Source organism: Papio anubis, chromosome 18, assembly GCF_008728515.1.
Source record: "Papio anubis isolate 15944 chromosome 18, Panubis1.0, whole genome shotgun sequence".
NCBI lineage: Eukaryota > Metazoa > Chordata > Mammalia > Primates > Cercopithecidae > Papio > Papio anubis.
The window spans coordinates 39,503,297-39,518,794 of NC_044993.1; the positions used below are offsets into that span (position 1 = coordinate 39,503,297).

A 15,498-nucleotide genomic window follows, 5' to 3' on the forward strand; every position below is an offset into this window, starting at 1 on the left:
GATGGATAAGCTTTTTGATGTGCTGCTGGATTTGGTGTGCCAGTATTTTGTTGAGGATTTCTGCATCAGTGTTCATCAGGGATATTGGTCTAAAATTCTCTTTTTTTGTTATGTCTCTACCAGGCTTTGGTATCAGGATGATGCTGGCCTCATAAAATGAGTTAGGGAGGATTCCCTCTTTTTCTATTGATTGGAATAGTTTCAGAAGGAATGGTACCATTCCTTTTGGTACCTCTGGTAGAATTTGGCTGTGAATCCGTCTGGTCCTGGACTTTTTTTGGTTGGTAGGCTATTAATTATTGCCTCAATTTCAGAGCCTGTTATTAGTCTATTCAGGGATTCAACTTCTTCCTGGTTTAGTCTTGGGAGGGTGTGTGTGTGTCCAGGAATTTATCCATTTCTTCTAGATTTCCTAGTTTATTTGCATAGAGGTGTTTTAGTATTCTCTGATGGTACTTTGTATTTCTGTGGGATCGGTGGTGATATCCCCTTTATCATTTTTTACTGCGTCTATTTGATTCTTCTCTCTTTTATTCTTTCTTAGTCTTGCTAACGGTCTATCAATTTTGTTGATCTTTTAAAAAAATCAGCTCTGGATTCGTTGATTTTTTTGAAGGGTTTTTTGTATCTCTATCTCTTTCAGTTCTGCTCTGATCTTAGTTATTTCTTGCCTTCTGCTAGCTTTGGAATGTGTTTGCTCTTGCTTCTCTAGTTTTTTTAATTGTGATGTTAGGGTGTCAATTTTAGATCTTTCCTGCTTTCTCTTGTGGGCATTTAGTGCTGTAAATTTCCCTCTACACACTGCTTTAAATGTGTCCCAGAGATTCTGGTATGTTGTGTCTTTGTTCTCATTGGTTTCAAAGAACATCTTTATTTCTGCCTTCATTTCATTATGTACTCAGTAGTCATTCAGGAGCAGGTTGTTCAGTTTCCATGTAGTTGAGCAGTTTTGAGTGAGTTTCTTTTCTTTTTTTTTTTTTTTAATCCAAAATGTGTTTATTGAGATGGTTTCCCACTCATCTTGATTCAGAGTGCTTTTAGTGCTGCTTCTTCCTAAAGGAACATCCTTCTGTAAGCCTTGCTTTTCCTCCTGTAGGCTGGCAGAGGACAGTGGAGCAGCCAACATACAAAACTACCATTTGTGCATGGCTAAAGACCATGGTGATTTTATAGCATCCTGGGCATTTCACATCCATGAAGTAGGAATTGGGGCTCTGCACCAGGCGTTTCTTCTTGTGTTTCCTCTTCTCTTCTGGGGAGGGATGAAGGAGATCCTTTGCGAGAGGCATGTTCTCGTGTGGGTAGGTCGTCACTGCCGGAAAGGCAAGTGAGTTTCTTAATCCTGAGTTCCAGTTTGATTGCACTGTGGTCTGAGAGACAGTTTGTTATAATTTCTGTTCTTTTACATTTGCTGAGGAGTGCTTTACTTCCAACTATGTGGTCAATTTTGGAATAAGTGCAATGTGGTGCTGAGAAGAATGTGTATTCTGTTGATTTAGGGTGGCGAGTTCTGTAGATGTCTATTAGGTCCACTTGGTGCAGAGCTGATTTTAATTCCTGGACATCCTTTTTAACTTTCTGTCTTGTTTATCCGTCTGATGTTGACAGTGGGGTGTTAAAGTCTCCCATTATTGTGTGGGGGTCTAAGTCTCTTTGTAGGTCTCTTAAGGACTTTCTTTATGAATCTGGGTGCTCCTGTATTGGTTGCATATATATTTAGTATAGTTAGCTCTTCTTGTTGAATTGATCCCTTTACCATTATGTAATGGCCTTCTTCATTTGTTTTCATCTTTGTTGGTTTAAAGTCTGTTTTATCAGAGATGAGAATTGCATCCCCTGCTTTTTTTTTGTTTTCCATTTGCTTGGTACATCTCCGTCCCTTTATTTTGAGCGTATGTGTGTCTCTGCACATGAGATGGGTCTCCTGAATACAGCAAACTGATGGGTCTTGACTCTTTATCCAATTTGCCAGTCTCTGTCTTTTAATTGGAGCGTTTAGCCCGTTTACATTTAAGGTTAATATTGTTATGTGTGAATTTGATCCTGTCATTATGATGTTAGCTGGTTATTTAGCTCAGTAGTTGATGCAGTTTCTTCTTAGTATCGATGGTCTTTATAATTTGGCATGTTTTTGCAGTGGCTGGTACCGGTTATTCCTTTCTGTGTTTAATGCTTCCTTCAGGAGCTCTTGTACGGCAGGCCTGGTGGTGACAGAATCTCTCAGCATTTGTTTGTCTGTAAAAGATTTTATTTCTCCTTCACTTATGAAACTTAGTTTGGCTGAATATGAATTTCTGGGTTGAAAATTGTTTTCTTTAAGAAATATTGGCCCCCATTCTCTCTGGCTTGTAGAGTTTCTGCCAGGAGATCCGCTGTTAGTCTGATGGGCTTCCCTTTGTGGGTAACCCGACCTTTCTCTCTGGCTGCCCTTAACATTTTTTCCTTCATTTCAACTTTGGTGAATCTGACAATTATTTGTCTTGGAGTTGCTCTTCTCAAGGAGTATCTTTGTGGTGTTTCTCTGTATTTCCTGAATTTGAATATTGGTCTGCCTTGCTAGGTTGGGGAAGTTCTCCTGGATAATATCCTGAAGAGTGTTTTCCAGCGTGGTTCCATTCTCCCCCGTCACTTTCAGGTATACCAATCAGACATAGATTTGGTATTTTCACATAGTCCCATATTTCTTGGAGGTTTTGTTCATTTCTTTTCGCTCTTTTTACTCTTAAGCTTCTCTTCTTGCTTCATTTCATTCATTTGATCTTCAGTCACTGATACCCTTTCTTCCACTTGATCGAATTTGGCTACTGAGCCAAATTCAAATGACGCTTGTGCATGCGTCACGTAGTTCTGGTGCCATGGTTTTCAGCTCCATCAGGTCAGTTAAGGTCTTCTCTGCTCTGTTTATTCTAGTTAGCCATTTGTCTAATCTTTTTTCAAGGTTTTTAGCTTCTTTGTGATGGGTTTGAACATCCTTCTTTAGCTCAGAGAAGTTTGTTACTACTGATTGTCTGAAGCTTTCTTCTCTCAGTTCGTCAAAGTCATTCTCCTACCAGCTTTGTTCTGTTGCTAGTGAGGAGCTGCGTTCCTTTGGAGGGGGAGAGGCGCTCTGATTTTTAGAATTTTCAGCTTTTCTGCTCTGTTTTTTCCCCATCTTTGTGGTTTTATCTACCTTTGGTCTTTGATGATGGTGACGTACAGAAGGGGTTTTGTGTGGATGTCCTTTCTGTTTGTTAGTTTCCCTTCTAACAGTCAGGACCCTCAGCTGCAGGTGTGTTGGAGTTTGCTGGAGGTCCACCCCAGACCCTGTTTGGGTATCACCAGCGGAGGCTGCAGAACAGCAAATATTGCAGAACGGCAAATGTGGCTGCCTGATCCTTCCTCTGAAACTTCGTCTCAGAGGGGCACCCAGCTGTATGAGGTGTCAGTTGGCCCCTACTGGGAGGTGCCTGCCAGTTAGGCTACTCAGCGGTCAGGGACCCACTTGAGGCAGTCTGTCCATTCTCAGATCTCAAACTCCATGCTGGGAGAACCACTACTCTCTTCAAAGCTGTCAGACAGGGACGTTTAAGTCTGCAGAAGTTTCTGCTGCCTTTTGTTCAGCTGTGCCCTGCCCCCAGAGGTGGAGTCTACAGAAGCAGTCAGGCCTCCTTGAGCTACGGTGGGCTCCACCCAGTTCGAGGTTCCTGGCTGCTTTGTTTACCTACTCAAGCCTCAGCAATGGTAGGTGCCCCTCCCCCAGCCTCGCTGCCGCCTTGCAGTTCGATCTCAGACTGTTGTGCTGGCAGTGAATGAGGCTTCATGGGCATGGGACCCTCTGAGCCAGGCACGAGATATAATCTCCTGGTGTGTTGTTTGCTAAGACCATTGGAAAAGCACAGTATTAGGGTGGGAGTGTCCTGATATTCCAGGTACTGTCTGTCACGGCTTCCCTTGGCTAGGAAAGGGAATCCCCCGACCCCTTATGCTTCCGGAGTGAAGCGATGCCCTGCCCTGCTTCAGCTCACACTCCGTGGCTGCACCCACTGTCCAACAAGCCCCAGTGAGATGAACCCAGTACCTCAGTTGGAAATGCAGAAATCACCCGTCTTCTGCATCGCTCACGCTAGGAGCTGTAGACTGGAGCTGTTCCTGTTTGGCCATCTTGGAACCTGTCGCTACACACTTTCAAACAACCAGATCTTGTGAGAACTCACTATCACGAGAACAGCAACGGGAAAATCTGTCTCCATGATCAAATCACCTCCCACCAGGTCCTTCCCCCAACATTGGGGATTACAATTCAACATGAGATTGGGGTGGGGACACAGAGCCAAACCATATCACATATACTCTAAAGTAAAGGATAAATTGGCTTGTCCAGAAATACTAAAGAGAAGTTTAATTACATTTTCTAATTTGATGAAAGTTAATTGCTTTCTTGAGTTCATTTTGGCTATATTTGTTGAACATATTTTCTTCAGCTTTAAGAAGAGAATAGAAAATGTACAAGGACCTGAAAGCTTCTAAGATAATATATATATCTGTTATAGATGAGATTTTTCCCATTTGGGGGAGTGTCCTGGTGTGTGTTGATTTCAGGGAAAGGAACCGTGTATATTAAAATTTACTGTGTATTCAACAGCCACAAACTTAATTGGTTTAGATAATATCTGTTTTATCTCTACTTTTTTTGCATAACCATGGTAGTGCTCACCTGACCTAGGGGTTAGACGCTAATTGGTTACCCTAATTAGTTATTATCCTAAAAATAAAATAAGATAGTGTCTTTACAGCCGGGCACAGTGGCTCACGACTGTAATCCCAGCACTTTTGGGAGGCTGAGGCGGGTGAATCACGAGGTCAGGAGATCAAGAGATCAAGACCATCCTGGCTAACACTGTGGAAACCCTGTCTCTACTGAAAGTACAAAAAAATTGGCTGATGGTGGTGGCGGGCGCCTGTCGTCCCAGCTACTTGGGAGGCTGAGGCAGGAGAATGGTGTGAACCCAGGAGGCAGAGCTTGCGACAGAGCGAGACTCCATCTATTAAAAAAAAAAAAAAAAAAGATAATTTCTTTACCTAGTCCCTTTTTTCATCCACATATTGATAAGCAGAGATTTATGAAGAATACCAGTGTTTAGTGCCCTTTACTATTGAGTTTATAGGTAATGTTCCATTTTCTCCAAAGAACCTGAATTACATTCTCTCTTATTTAGAGAAATGGAAACTTCCCAACTTTTTATCTGGTGAAAATTAGGCTAAAACTGTTTATTTCCGCATATTTCTGACCTTACCATTGCTTAATGGAAAAGAATTTCACAGCTTTTTGGTTTTTTTCTTTTTGTGAATGATTTTCTCTGATCTTTCTCTTACAGTAAGAAGAGTAGAAGTGTGTCCCCAGAGTGTTTTTAAGCAGGTTAGGGTTTATCATAATTGAAAGGAATTGGTATCTTAGCTCTTTAGAATTTCTACATTGCCACTTTTTTCTAGGGAAAGCTCAACAGCCTAAAGTAATATTTATTCAGTTCGTTTGGTGGTTGAAATAAAATGTGTGTGTGTGTGTGTGTGTGTGTGTGTATGAAAAGTGTGCAGGAAGACACAGCTTTTTGAATGACCAGTGCCATCACACACAGCTCAGTAAAGACCAGCACATTGTGTTAAGATTTAAGGAATCTACAAATTGCCTTGATAGATCAGTCCTGTGCTCATTAGAACAGTTCAGTACTCTTGCCAGTTCATAGGCCCATTATCTGGCCAATTATAGGCCAAATGGTCACTTAGTTTGAGTATATGTAGTAGTCTAGTGTCTCACTTCACTTGCGTCGCATGCCCCCAAATACGTATGTAGTTTTGTTTTGTTTTGTTTTGTTTTTGAGACCGAGTCTCACTCTGTTGCTCAGGCTGGAGTGCAGTGGCATGATCTTGGCTCACTGCAACCTCCACCTTCAGGGTTCAAGCAATTCTTGTGCCTCAGCCTCCCGAGTAGTTGGGACTACAGGCGTGTGCCACCACACTCAGCTAATTTTTTTGTATTTTTAGTAGAGACAGGGTTTCATGGTGTTGCCCTGACCGGTCTCAAACTCCTGGGCTCAAGCAGTCCACCTGCCTCAGCCTCCCGAAGTGCTAGAATTATAAGGGTGAGCCACTATGCCCGGCCTAGTAATTCTTAACAGAATGGAAGCTTTTCCAAATATCTGTAACAAATGTCTTTAATCTAGGGTCCTTTGGGTACCATGATGAGCCTTTAGAGGGACCAAGAACCTACTAAAATTACATGAAGACTTTTGTGTTCAACTGTGTGTGTGTGCGCACTTAAGGATGGTCCCATAGCTTTCATCAGATGCTTAGAGATCCAAGATCTGGCAGAGTCCTAACTGTTTATAGAGTCATGGCCCAAACTGAAGATCCACATATACTTCATCCACTTTAATACCAAATTTATTGCGACCCTTCAATCAGTCTTACATACTTTTACATAGAACTCAGTCTACTTATTTTTGTTCTATTTAAGTGTTCTAACCTGTCATTGCTATTAAATAGTGGAATTTGAATGTTTTTGTTTTTTAGAGAAATTTGTAGGGGGCAGATTCTGTTTTCTTCGGTTTTTTCTTTTAACTTAGTAAGGTCTTGGCATAATGAATCGCAATAGATGTAACAATTACTTAACCGTGAAAGCATGCAGTGGGGTCAAGTTCTCCGGCACATACGCAGACTTTGAAATTTAAGCCAAAAAGACAGTTTTGGTAATTTGGCTACTCCAGTTACATGTTTTAACTCCTTGAGGTTGTATGGTTTATTTCACATTGGCATGGTTTTGCAACATTCTGCAAATTATGTTTGGTTTATGATAGTATCCAAACACATAAAAATAGTGTAAATGTTTTAACATTTTTTGCTCAGTTAATGTGAATTTGGCAGGAAATACTGCGATAATTTAGGACTGCTCCGTTTTCAGTCAAGATCTGAAATAAAATGTTCAAATTCCTAAATGGAAATTTAAGATGTTTGCTTTAAAGCTAGGAGTAATATTTTTTTTAATTACATGAACTACTCAGCTAAGATCATTACATATGAAACAGAAGTATTTTCTTCACATTTTTTTTATGTGCAGTAAGATTATACTGAAGAAACCCATTTAAAAGTTTCATTCTGGGATCTACAGTTTATATGCAGGTACTATAAAATATTTAAGAATTTGGGAAATAATATAACATATTTAAATACATTTAGCAGTATTTGTTTTGTTGGTGAGTCTTAAAACTTAATAAATTGCTGTTAGTATTGTTTAGTAAATAGTGAAAGAAAGGGATGTTGTTGCTTTTTAAATTTTTAGAGGACCTGTATGGTTTTAACCTGGGGGTGTGGGGTAGTTTGTTTTGCATTAATTCATTTTCTCCCTTAATATTCTTTCTGCAGGATAATTTCAAACTAATGTGTACTAATGCCATGATTTACAATAAACCAGAGACCATTTATTATAAAGCTGCAAAGAAGCTGTTGCACTCAGGGATGAAAATTCTTAGCCAGGTAAGGGAAACTCTTTGTCATAAATAATAGTTATTAAAATCTGTGTCCTTGTTTGTTGGCCATAGTAATACAGATACAATACAGTATTTATTTTATTAGCAGGTTATATTAAAGTAGAAAATACTAAATGAAAAAAATTTTAATAAAGAGAAGAAAAGACAGGAAAATTCTTACTTGGAATCAGTACAAATAAATATTGGCATTCACTTGTAATTATCTCTTTAGAGATAAAACATCAGCTTGAAACATCAACCTGAATTCCAGGATAAGACTGGCTGACTTGTGAGAACTCTGAAGAGGAAAGCTCTCTGTTTGCATTTGTAGGGGTGGAATCTAATGTTGGTCAGTCCTGTCAGAAGCACAGAATTTCTAGTAAGAAAATACAGTCATGCACTGCATAATACTGTGTATACAGACTGCATATACAATGGTGGTTCCATAAGATTGTAATGCTGTATTTTTACTGTACTTTTGCTATATTTAAATACACAAATACTTCGCATTGTGTTACAGCTGTCTACAGTATTCAGTATGGTAGCATGCTGTACAGGTTCCTAGCCTACGAGCAATAGGCTATATCATTTAGCCAGTTGTCTGGTAGGCTATACCATCTAGGTTTGTGTAAGTGTACTCATTGATGGTCACACAACAAAATTGCCTAACAGTCCATTTCTCAGAATGTATCCCTTCATTAAGCTACATGTGACTATATACAAATGAGAAAAAGTTCGAAACTGTCTCAAAACCACCTCTCCACAAGAGCAGACTCTTCCTTAAAGGATAAGAATTAATGCATAGTAAGACATTTGAGGTCAGAGAAGTGTGTGTGTAGGCACAGACACATCATCATCAAACTGTAGGAAAGAGCTTAAACATGAGATCTGTACACAGTGGCAAAAATTACGAGTATCACCAGGAAGACAGTTGATAAAAGGCTTTGAAGGGTAAACTGAGATGATCACTGTGCATCCGCTAGAGAAAATAACTCACAAGATAAGCCATATCTTTTGAGGTTTTTCTCACCACTCTGAGTGGGAGAAACCTATTAGTAAGAGACCTCTTTAGGGAACGAATCAAGGGTGATCCTGGCACCATACCGTGGCAGGCAGGCAGAAGAGAGTTTTAATTTTAGCTCTCTTCCACTAACTTGTGGACCTTGGGCAAGACATTAACTACCCTGGGACTCAGTGTTCTCATCCCTGAAGAAGGATTTAGTCTGTGATCTCCAAGATGATTTCTAGCATTACTGTTCTGATTCTAGATAAGAGGTAGAGTAGAGAGGATACTATAAAAAAGAACCACAAGGTAGGACAGGGATTTTGCAAAGAAGAAATGAGTGGGTATGAGACACTGGTAGAAGGAGAAAGGAATCAGAGTCGAGAGCTTGAGCTCACATTCAGGCGAGTTAAAGGATGATAAAAATAAGTCGTGCATCTGCATATGGTTTTCCGATTTTTATGGTGATTCATTTTTCTGTATTATAGTTTTACATTTAAAGAAATGCCTTGGTGTGCAGATGTCTGAGTGTCTGTGTGCTTGGCTGAGAGATTCTTGGATTTGCTTAACTAGAGAAAGAAAAACATGTTTGGATTGTTGATTATTCTTGCGCTCCTAATATTTAGACAACATCAGTTCCCACCCTTTCCTAAAGACTTGGGAAACTAATGGAAACCAGTTACCCATCTTTGACAACATTTGCAGAGGAAAGAGGAATATGAAATGTTTACCCGTTCTTTGCAGGAAGACTCAGAATCTAGAACCACGCCGTGTTCCAGGTTTAAAGACCTGGAAATGCTTCTTGTTACTGCATTTGAAGTAAAAATGCATTTAACAGATGCAGCCTTTAGTCACTCCAAAATATGTACATTGAATTGGGTGGTTGGAGCCTAATTTTTAATGACCTTTGATTTACCGCTTCCTTAAGTAATGTAGTTAATACAACAAGCAAAAGATTCCATTATCTCTTGAATTTTACTGGCATGTGGAATGGTTGAAAGCACAGAAAATAAAATTTTCTTCTCCACTTTCCCTTCCCTCTCTCCCTCTTTCTCTCTCTCTCTGTTGTCTTCCTTTTTTTCAGAGCTTTTGCTGTTGAGGAGCCCCACCCATCCTGTGTTATTAGCTTCCTGTTGACTGTTCTCTCCACCCTACATGGGAGGGGTCGTCACAACAGTGATTTTTTTTAAACGTTTAAATTTAGACGTTTTGAGTTAACTCTTCTAATAGTTTGTGCTCCAAGAGAGCCCAGCACACCCTTCCATGAATGGTGTCTTTTCAAAGATAACTGTTTTTGAATGTTCGTTAAAAAGATTGCAGAGTAGTCACTCATTTTTTCAGGTATACTCAAATAGCAACTATTAGTAGACGTGTTGTTTTTATAAAGAATGAACAGATGAGGACAGGCACAGTAGCTCACACCTGTAATCCCAACACTGGGAGGCCGAGGCGGGCGGATCACCTGAGGTCAGGAGTTTGAGACCAGCCTGACCAACATGGAGAAATCCCGTCTCTACTAAAAATACAAAATTTGCTGGACGTGGTGATGCATGCCTGTAATCCCAGCTGCTCGGGTGGCTGAGGCAGGAAGGTTGAACCCCGAAGGTGGAGGTTGTAGTGAGCCAAGATCATGCCATTTCCAGCCTGGGCAACAAGAGCAAAACTCGGTCTCAAAAAAAAAGAAAGAATGAACAGATGAAGAGTAACTTTTTATCTCCTAAATAAATACTTAAGTAAAATGCTACATTGTAGTACAAGCAAAGTAGTACAAACAATACTATTTGTAACATGGTGGTTTTGAAATCAGACCAATCAAGGTTCAAGTCCTAGCTCTACCCTTTGGAAGCTGTGTGACCTTAGCCCAGGTAACCTTTCTCAGCCTTTTTCCTGTCCTGTAAAGTGGGGATAATAATAGTACTTACCTCATGGAATTGTGTCTGGTACATGGGTAAGCACTAAGTAAATGTTAGCTATATTATTAGCAAAGAACCAGCCCTGTTAGCCATTTAATATTGTAAAATTGAAGATCAGTAATATGCTGACTTGGAGGCATTTTAATTACCAAAAAAAGAAAAAAACATTGCTTTCAAAGGAAAATTAAACTTCACTCTTTCCTGGGACTTGTTTCAAGGTTTAGAAACTTCCTCTAATTGAATTTATTTTGTGCATGTCATTTTTTTTAAAATCCCAAAGTGTTCTTAATGTAAGTTCTGCTTTATAAAATTCTAGAGTGGAAATAAAATTATTACCGAGAACTTAACAGAAATAATTAAACTAATATTTTTAATGTAGCAAAATAAAACGTGTTTTTAAAAATCAAATAAGATTGCTTTTTGTTGTTGTTTTTTGTGTTTTTTGTTTTTTTTGAGACAGTCTCACTGTGTCACCCAGGCTGGAGTGCAGTGGCGCAATCTCGGCTCACTGCAACCTCTGCCTCCCGGGTTCAAGCGATTCTAATGGATTTGCTTAAACGATACAGTTGATTTTGTCAAGGATTCAGAGAAACTGTCAAACACTAATGTAAATTAGTATGTAAATTAGTATACCTTTTCTGGAAGGCAGTAATTATCAAAAGCCTCAAAAATACTCATTCCCTTTGACTTTGTTTCCTTTCTAAGAGTTTGTCCTAAAGAGATAGTTGTTCCTAGAGAGATTTATTTATAATGATGTTTATGGTACTTTTATTTATAATAGTAGAAACATGGAAATCTACATGTTCAATCATAGGCCATTAGTTAAATCATGATGTAGATGTGGGATTAAATAGTTATTAAAATATTTTAAATATCTATTGATATGGAGAGGAAATGCTTATAATTTATTAACCAAAAAAATGCTTTTTACTAAATATTCAGTATAATTCCAATTTGCTAAGATATGTAATGGTTGGAAAAGTACTGGAATGATAAACTTGTTAATGCTCTTCTTCTCTGGATGATACATTAAGAAGATTTTTATTTTCTCCTCTACCCATATTTTTATTTGTCCACAATAAAATATATCGCTTTAATGGTTTTAAGATTAATTTAAAAGTCCAGTAAAAAACAGCAAGAACTGTGTTCGTGAGGATCTCACCATCTGCACTACTAATAGAGCATGGTGTGATGAGGAAAGGCCCGACATGAGTGACAGCAAGCCTAGTTTTAGTTGCTGGTTTAGTGACCTTAGGTGAGTCATTTGTTGTTTCTGGGCCACGTTATTCTTGTTTGAATGGCCTCTGGTTCTTTCTAGTTCTTAGTTTCTGTTACTCCACAGAAGTCTTCCCTGTTGTTGCTGTGCAACCCTAAGGAGGTTGCACTCTCTATTTTACCCAGTGATAACTCTCAGAGTAACAGGCAAGGTAGTCATTAGAAACAAATATGCCTTCTTAAAATTTACGCAGAAACCTCAAGCCCTTAACTACAGTGAAAATTTCACAGCGCATCATTGCAGCGGAAAATTAAGCACATGTTTCACAGAATAGAAACAAGACTTCTTTCGTTAGTGAAACCATTTTGCACTCTGAGGAAGGAACTATGCCACCAGCCTGTCTTCTCCTCAAGGCTTGTTGTTTTCACACAGAGTGAAATGCCAGCATCATCAGTGAGCACCCCGGGCTACCAGAATAGAGAGGAACTTCACATGCTCACATGCCCTAGGCTTTGATACACCTAACAGTTCTTAACTGTCAAAAGATAAGCCAGTCTGTTAAACACAAAATGTTAACACACCATTAAACTAAATTTTACTCTTCCAATTCAGTACGTCAAAGAATACTTCATCTTAATTCATACTTTCTCCTTTGTTAACTTTCTGATAGGGCAATAAAGTTGTAAAGCTTTCTATGAAGTTGGAAATTAAATTTTAAGAATTGAAGGTATAGGCATTATCATGGTTTCCAAATACAATACTGTCTTGGTATATGATTACATTTCATTGTTTTTCTTCCCTGGTTAATGATAGGATAAGTACAAACTCCTGTGGGAAAAAATGCTTTACTTTAAAAGTTAATGACAAACATATAATAAGAATATTTTTGAATATGTTTAGGAAAGAATTCAGAGCCTGAAGCAGAGCATAGACTTCATGGCTGACTTGCAGAAAACTCGAAAGCAGAAAGATAGAACAGACACCTCACAGAGTGGGGAGGACGGAGGCTGCTGGCCAAGAGAGAGAGAGGACTCTGGAGATGCCGAAGCACACGCCTTCAAGAGTCCCAGCAAAGAAAACAAAAAGTAAAAGATCTTTGGGATGTTAAGGTCAAACTGTCTTCTTCAAGCTAGTAACGGGGAGAAATACTGATTCAGGGCCTGACTTGGGAAGACCAAGTGCTAGTGTGTCCGTAGTGGTGGTGTTTGGGCATGAAAGTCCATTTTGATGGTGTAATACCCCTCTTCTCATATGAAGCACTATATGGGATTGTCCAAACAGTTCAGAAAGCAGTTCTAATGTATTTTCTTACTGAAGTAGTTTTAAAACCTGTAAAGTAACTTTTGGGACTCATATGGTCAGTGAGTTTATTTAAATAGAACTGTTTGTTTAAAAAAAAAAAAAAAAATGCATAGTCATTACCTCCTTCCATAAAGCAGCAAGGAGCTCAGTGGGAGCACAGTCACTGCTGTGTCTTAAGCAGATGAGCTGTCACTGCAGCGTGCCTATGTTTTCCACCCAACATCAGCTGGTGGGAGCAACGCTGAACCACTGTTCCACCCAGGCAGCCACCTGTGAAGCTGGCAGCAGCCGCGTCTGCTCACTCACACCACTGGGAGCCAGCCCTGACTGCTCAGCACCTCACTGCCAACTTTGAGGAGGGTAGTAGTTAGCATTTTGGGATTTTTGCTGTCATAATGCAAAGACAGTAGTAAACTAGTGACAAGTTTTTCTTTGTTCTAAGATTTACACACTTCAGTGCTTGTTTTAAATTTAAATTTTAAAAATCAAACTTTAAAAGAACAATGGTATATTCTTCTCCCTTACAAAGTACTGTTTGAGGTAGAATTAATTTTTTTGTAAGTTCCCAGAAAAACGTTTAACACAAGTAACACTGAACAGAAAAAGGTAGGGAAATAGCATGTTAGGTGTACCTTACTGTTTTTGTTCTTTAATTAGAGACCCTTAACCAGGTCATCAAGGAAATATGTTTCAATGAGTGACTGTAGTCCAAATGTCTCGAGACCACTTTAGTTGTATTCATATTTAGAATTCATTTGAATGTTTTCATCGTATCTTTGGTTTTTTTTACTAAGTATTAATGTGTGTTTTCAGAAAAGACAAAGATATGCTTGAAGATAAGTTTAAAAGCAATAATTTAGAGAGAGAGCAAGAGCAGCTTGACCGCATCGTGAAGGAATCTGGAGGAAAGCTGACCAGGCGGCTTGTGAACAGTCAGGTGATTGAGCTTTGCCTTTCTTTTCTCTACCTACTGATTTGGGACATCTGAAACTTGTAGTTTTTAAGTTGCTTGCGTATTTTTTAATCCATGTCTGCCATAGAGCTCTTCATCAGTATAATACTTAGCAGGAAAAAAATTAATAACAGACGATTCCCTACAATGAGTTTATCAGGATGTTAAATGCGTTTTCAACTCATGATATTTTCAACTTACAATGGGTTTATTGGATGTAACTCCATTGTAAGTTGAGGACCATCTATGTTCATTTATAAAGTACATGATTAATCTTACCCACTTTCACTGGATTTTTTAAAAAGGAAGTTATAATATGTTCTAAAATGGGAACATGAACTACATAATTTAAGTTTACAAGAAAACATTCGTATTTACAAGAAATCATATTGTTTAGCACGTTGGTTTTATTTATTTAATTTTAGATTCAAGGGGTACATACACAATTTTGTTACGTGGGTATATTGCATGATGTTGATATTTGAGCTTATCTTGAACCCATCACCCAAATAGTGAACATAGTACCCAGTAGGAAGTTTTTGAACCCTTGCCCCCTTCCCTCCCTGCCCCCTTTTAGCATTTCCAGTGTCTGTTCTTCCCATTTTTGTGTCCATGTGCACCAGTGTTTAGCTCCTACTTTTAAGTGAGAACATGCAATATTTGTTTTTCTGTTTCTGCATTAATTTGTTTAGGATAGTGGCCTCCGTCTTCATCCGTGTTGTTGCAAGGGACATGATTTGATTCATTTTTATGGTTGTGTAGTATTCCATGGTGTGTGTGTGTACTGCATTTTCTTTACCTAGTCTTTTGTTGGTGGGCACCTAGGTTGATTCTGTGTCTTTGTTGTGCACAGTGCTGCAGTACACATACAAATGCATGTATCTTTTGAGTAAAATGATTTTTTTTCTTCTGGGTACATACCTAGGATTGCTGGGTCAAATTGTAATTCTATTTTTAGTTCTTTGGGAAATCTTCAAACAGCTTTCCACAGGAGCTGAACTAATTTACATTCTCACCAACAGTGAGCATTCCCTTTTCTCCACAACCTTGCCAGCATCTCTTTTTTTTTTTTTTTTTTTGAGTTTTCAGTAATGATATAATATGGTATCTTATTGTGGTTTTGATTTGCATTTCTCCAATGATCAGTGATGTTGAGCATTTTCTCAGACGTTTGTTGGCTGCTTGTATGTCTTCTTTTGAGTAGTGTCTGTTCATGTCGTTTGCCCAGTTTTTAATGGGGCTATTTGTTTGTTTCTTGTTGATTTAAGTTCCTTATAGATACTGGGTATTAGTCCTTTATTGGATGCGTAGTTCACACATATATTCTCCTGTTCTGTAGGATGTATCTTTACTTTGTTGATAGTTTCTTTGGCTGTTCAGAAGCTCTGTAGTTTAATTAAGTCCCACTTGTGAATTTTTGTTTTTGTCACTTTCACTTTTGAGAACACAGAAAATTCTTTGCCAAGGCCCATGTCCAGAAGAGTATTTCCAAGGTTTTCTTCTAGGATTTTTATAATTTGAGGTCGTACTTTTAAGTGTTTAATCCATTTGGAGTTAATGTTTGTATATTGTGAGAGATAGGAGTTCAGTTTCATTTTTCTGCACATGGTTAG

General features: G+C 38.7%; 2 protein-coding genes across 7 annotated transcripts in view; one reads left to right on the forward strand and one right to left on the reverse strand.

Moving 5' to 3' along the window:
• The window catches only part of BRD7 (bromodomain containing 7), a 54,122-nt gene that overhangs the window by 22,169 nt on the left and 16,455 nt on the right, over nt 1–15,498 (forward strand). For all 6 annotated transcript variants that reach the window (XM_003916861.5, XM_009196406.4, XM_017953344.3 and 3 more), the window contains exons 6-8: nt 7,396–7,506; nt 12,532–12,716; nt 13,747–13,870. In XM_003916861.5, coding sequence (XP_003916910.1) covers nt 7,396–7,506; nt 12,532–12,716; nt 13,747–13,870 — 420 coding nt within the window. The remainder of the gene's footprint in view (nt 1–7,395; nt 7,507–12,531; nt 12,717–13,746; nt 13,871–15,498) is intronic.
• On the reverse strand, nt 968–1,424 carry LOC108583470 (40S ribosomal protein S27-like). Its single transcript, XM_017953345.3, has one exon. It carries the CDS (start codon nt 1,287–1,289, stop codon nt 1,038–1,040), a length of 252 nt encoding a protein of 83 aa, XP_017808834.2. The 5' UTR covers nt 1,290–1,424; the 3' UTR covers nt 968–1,037.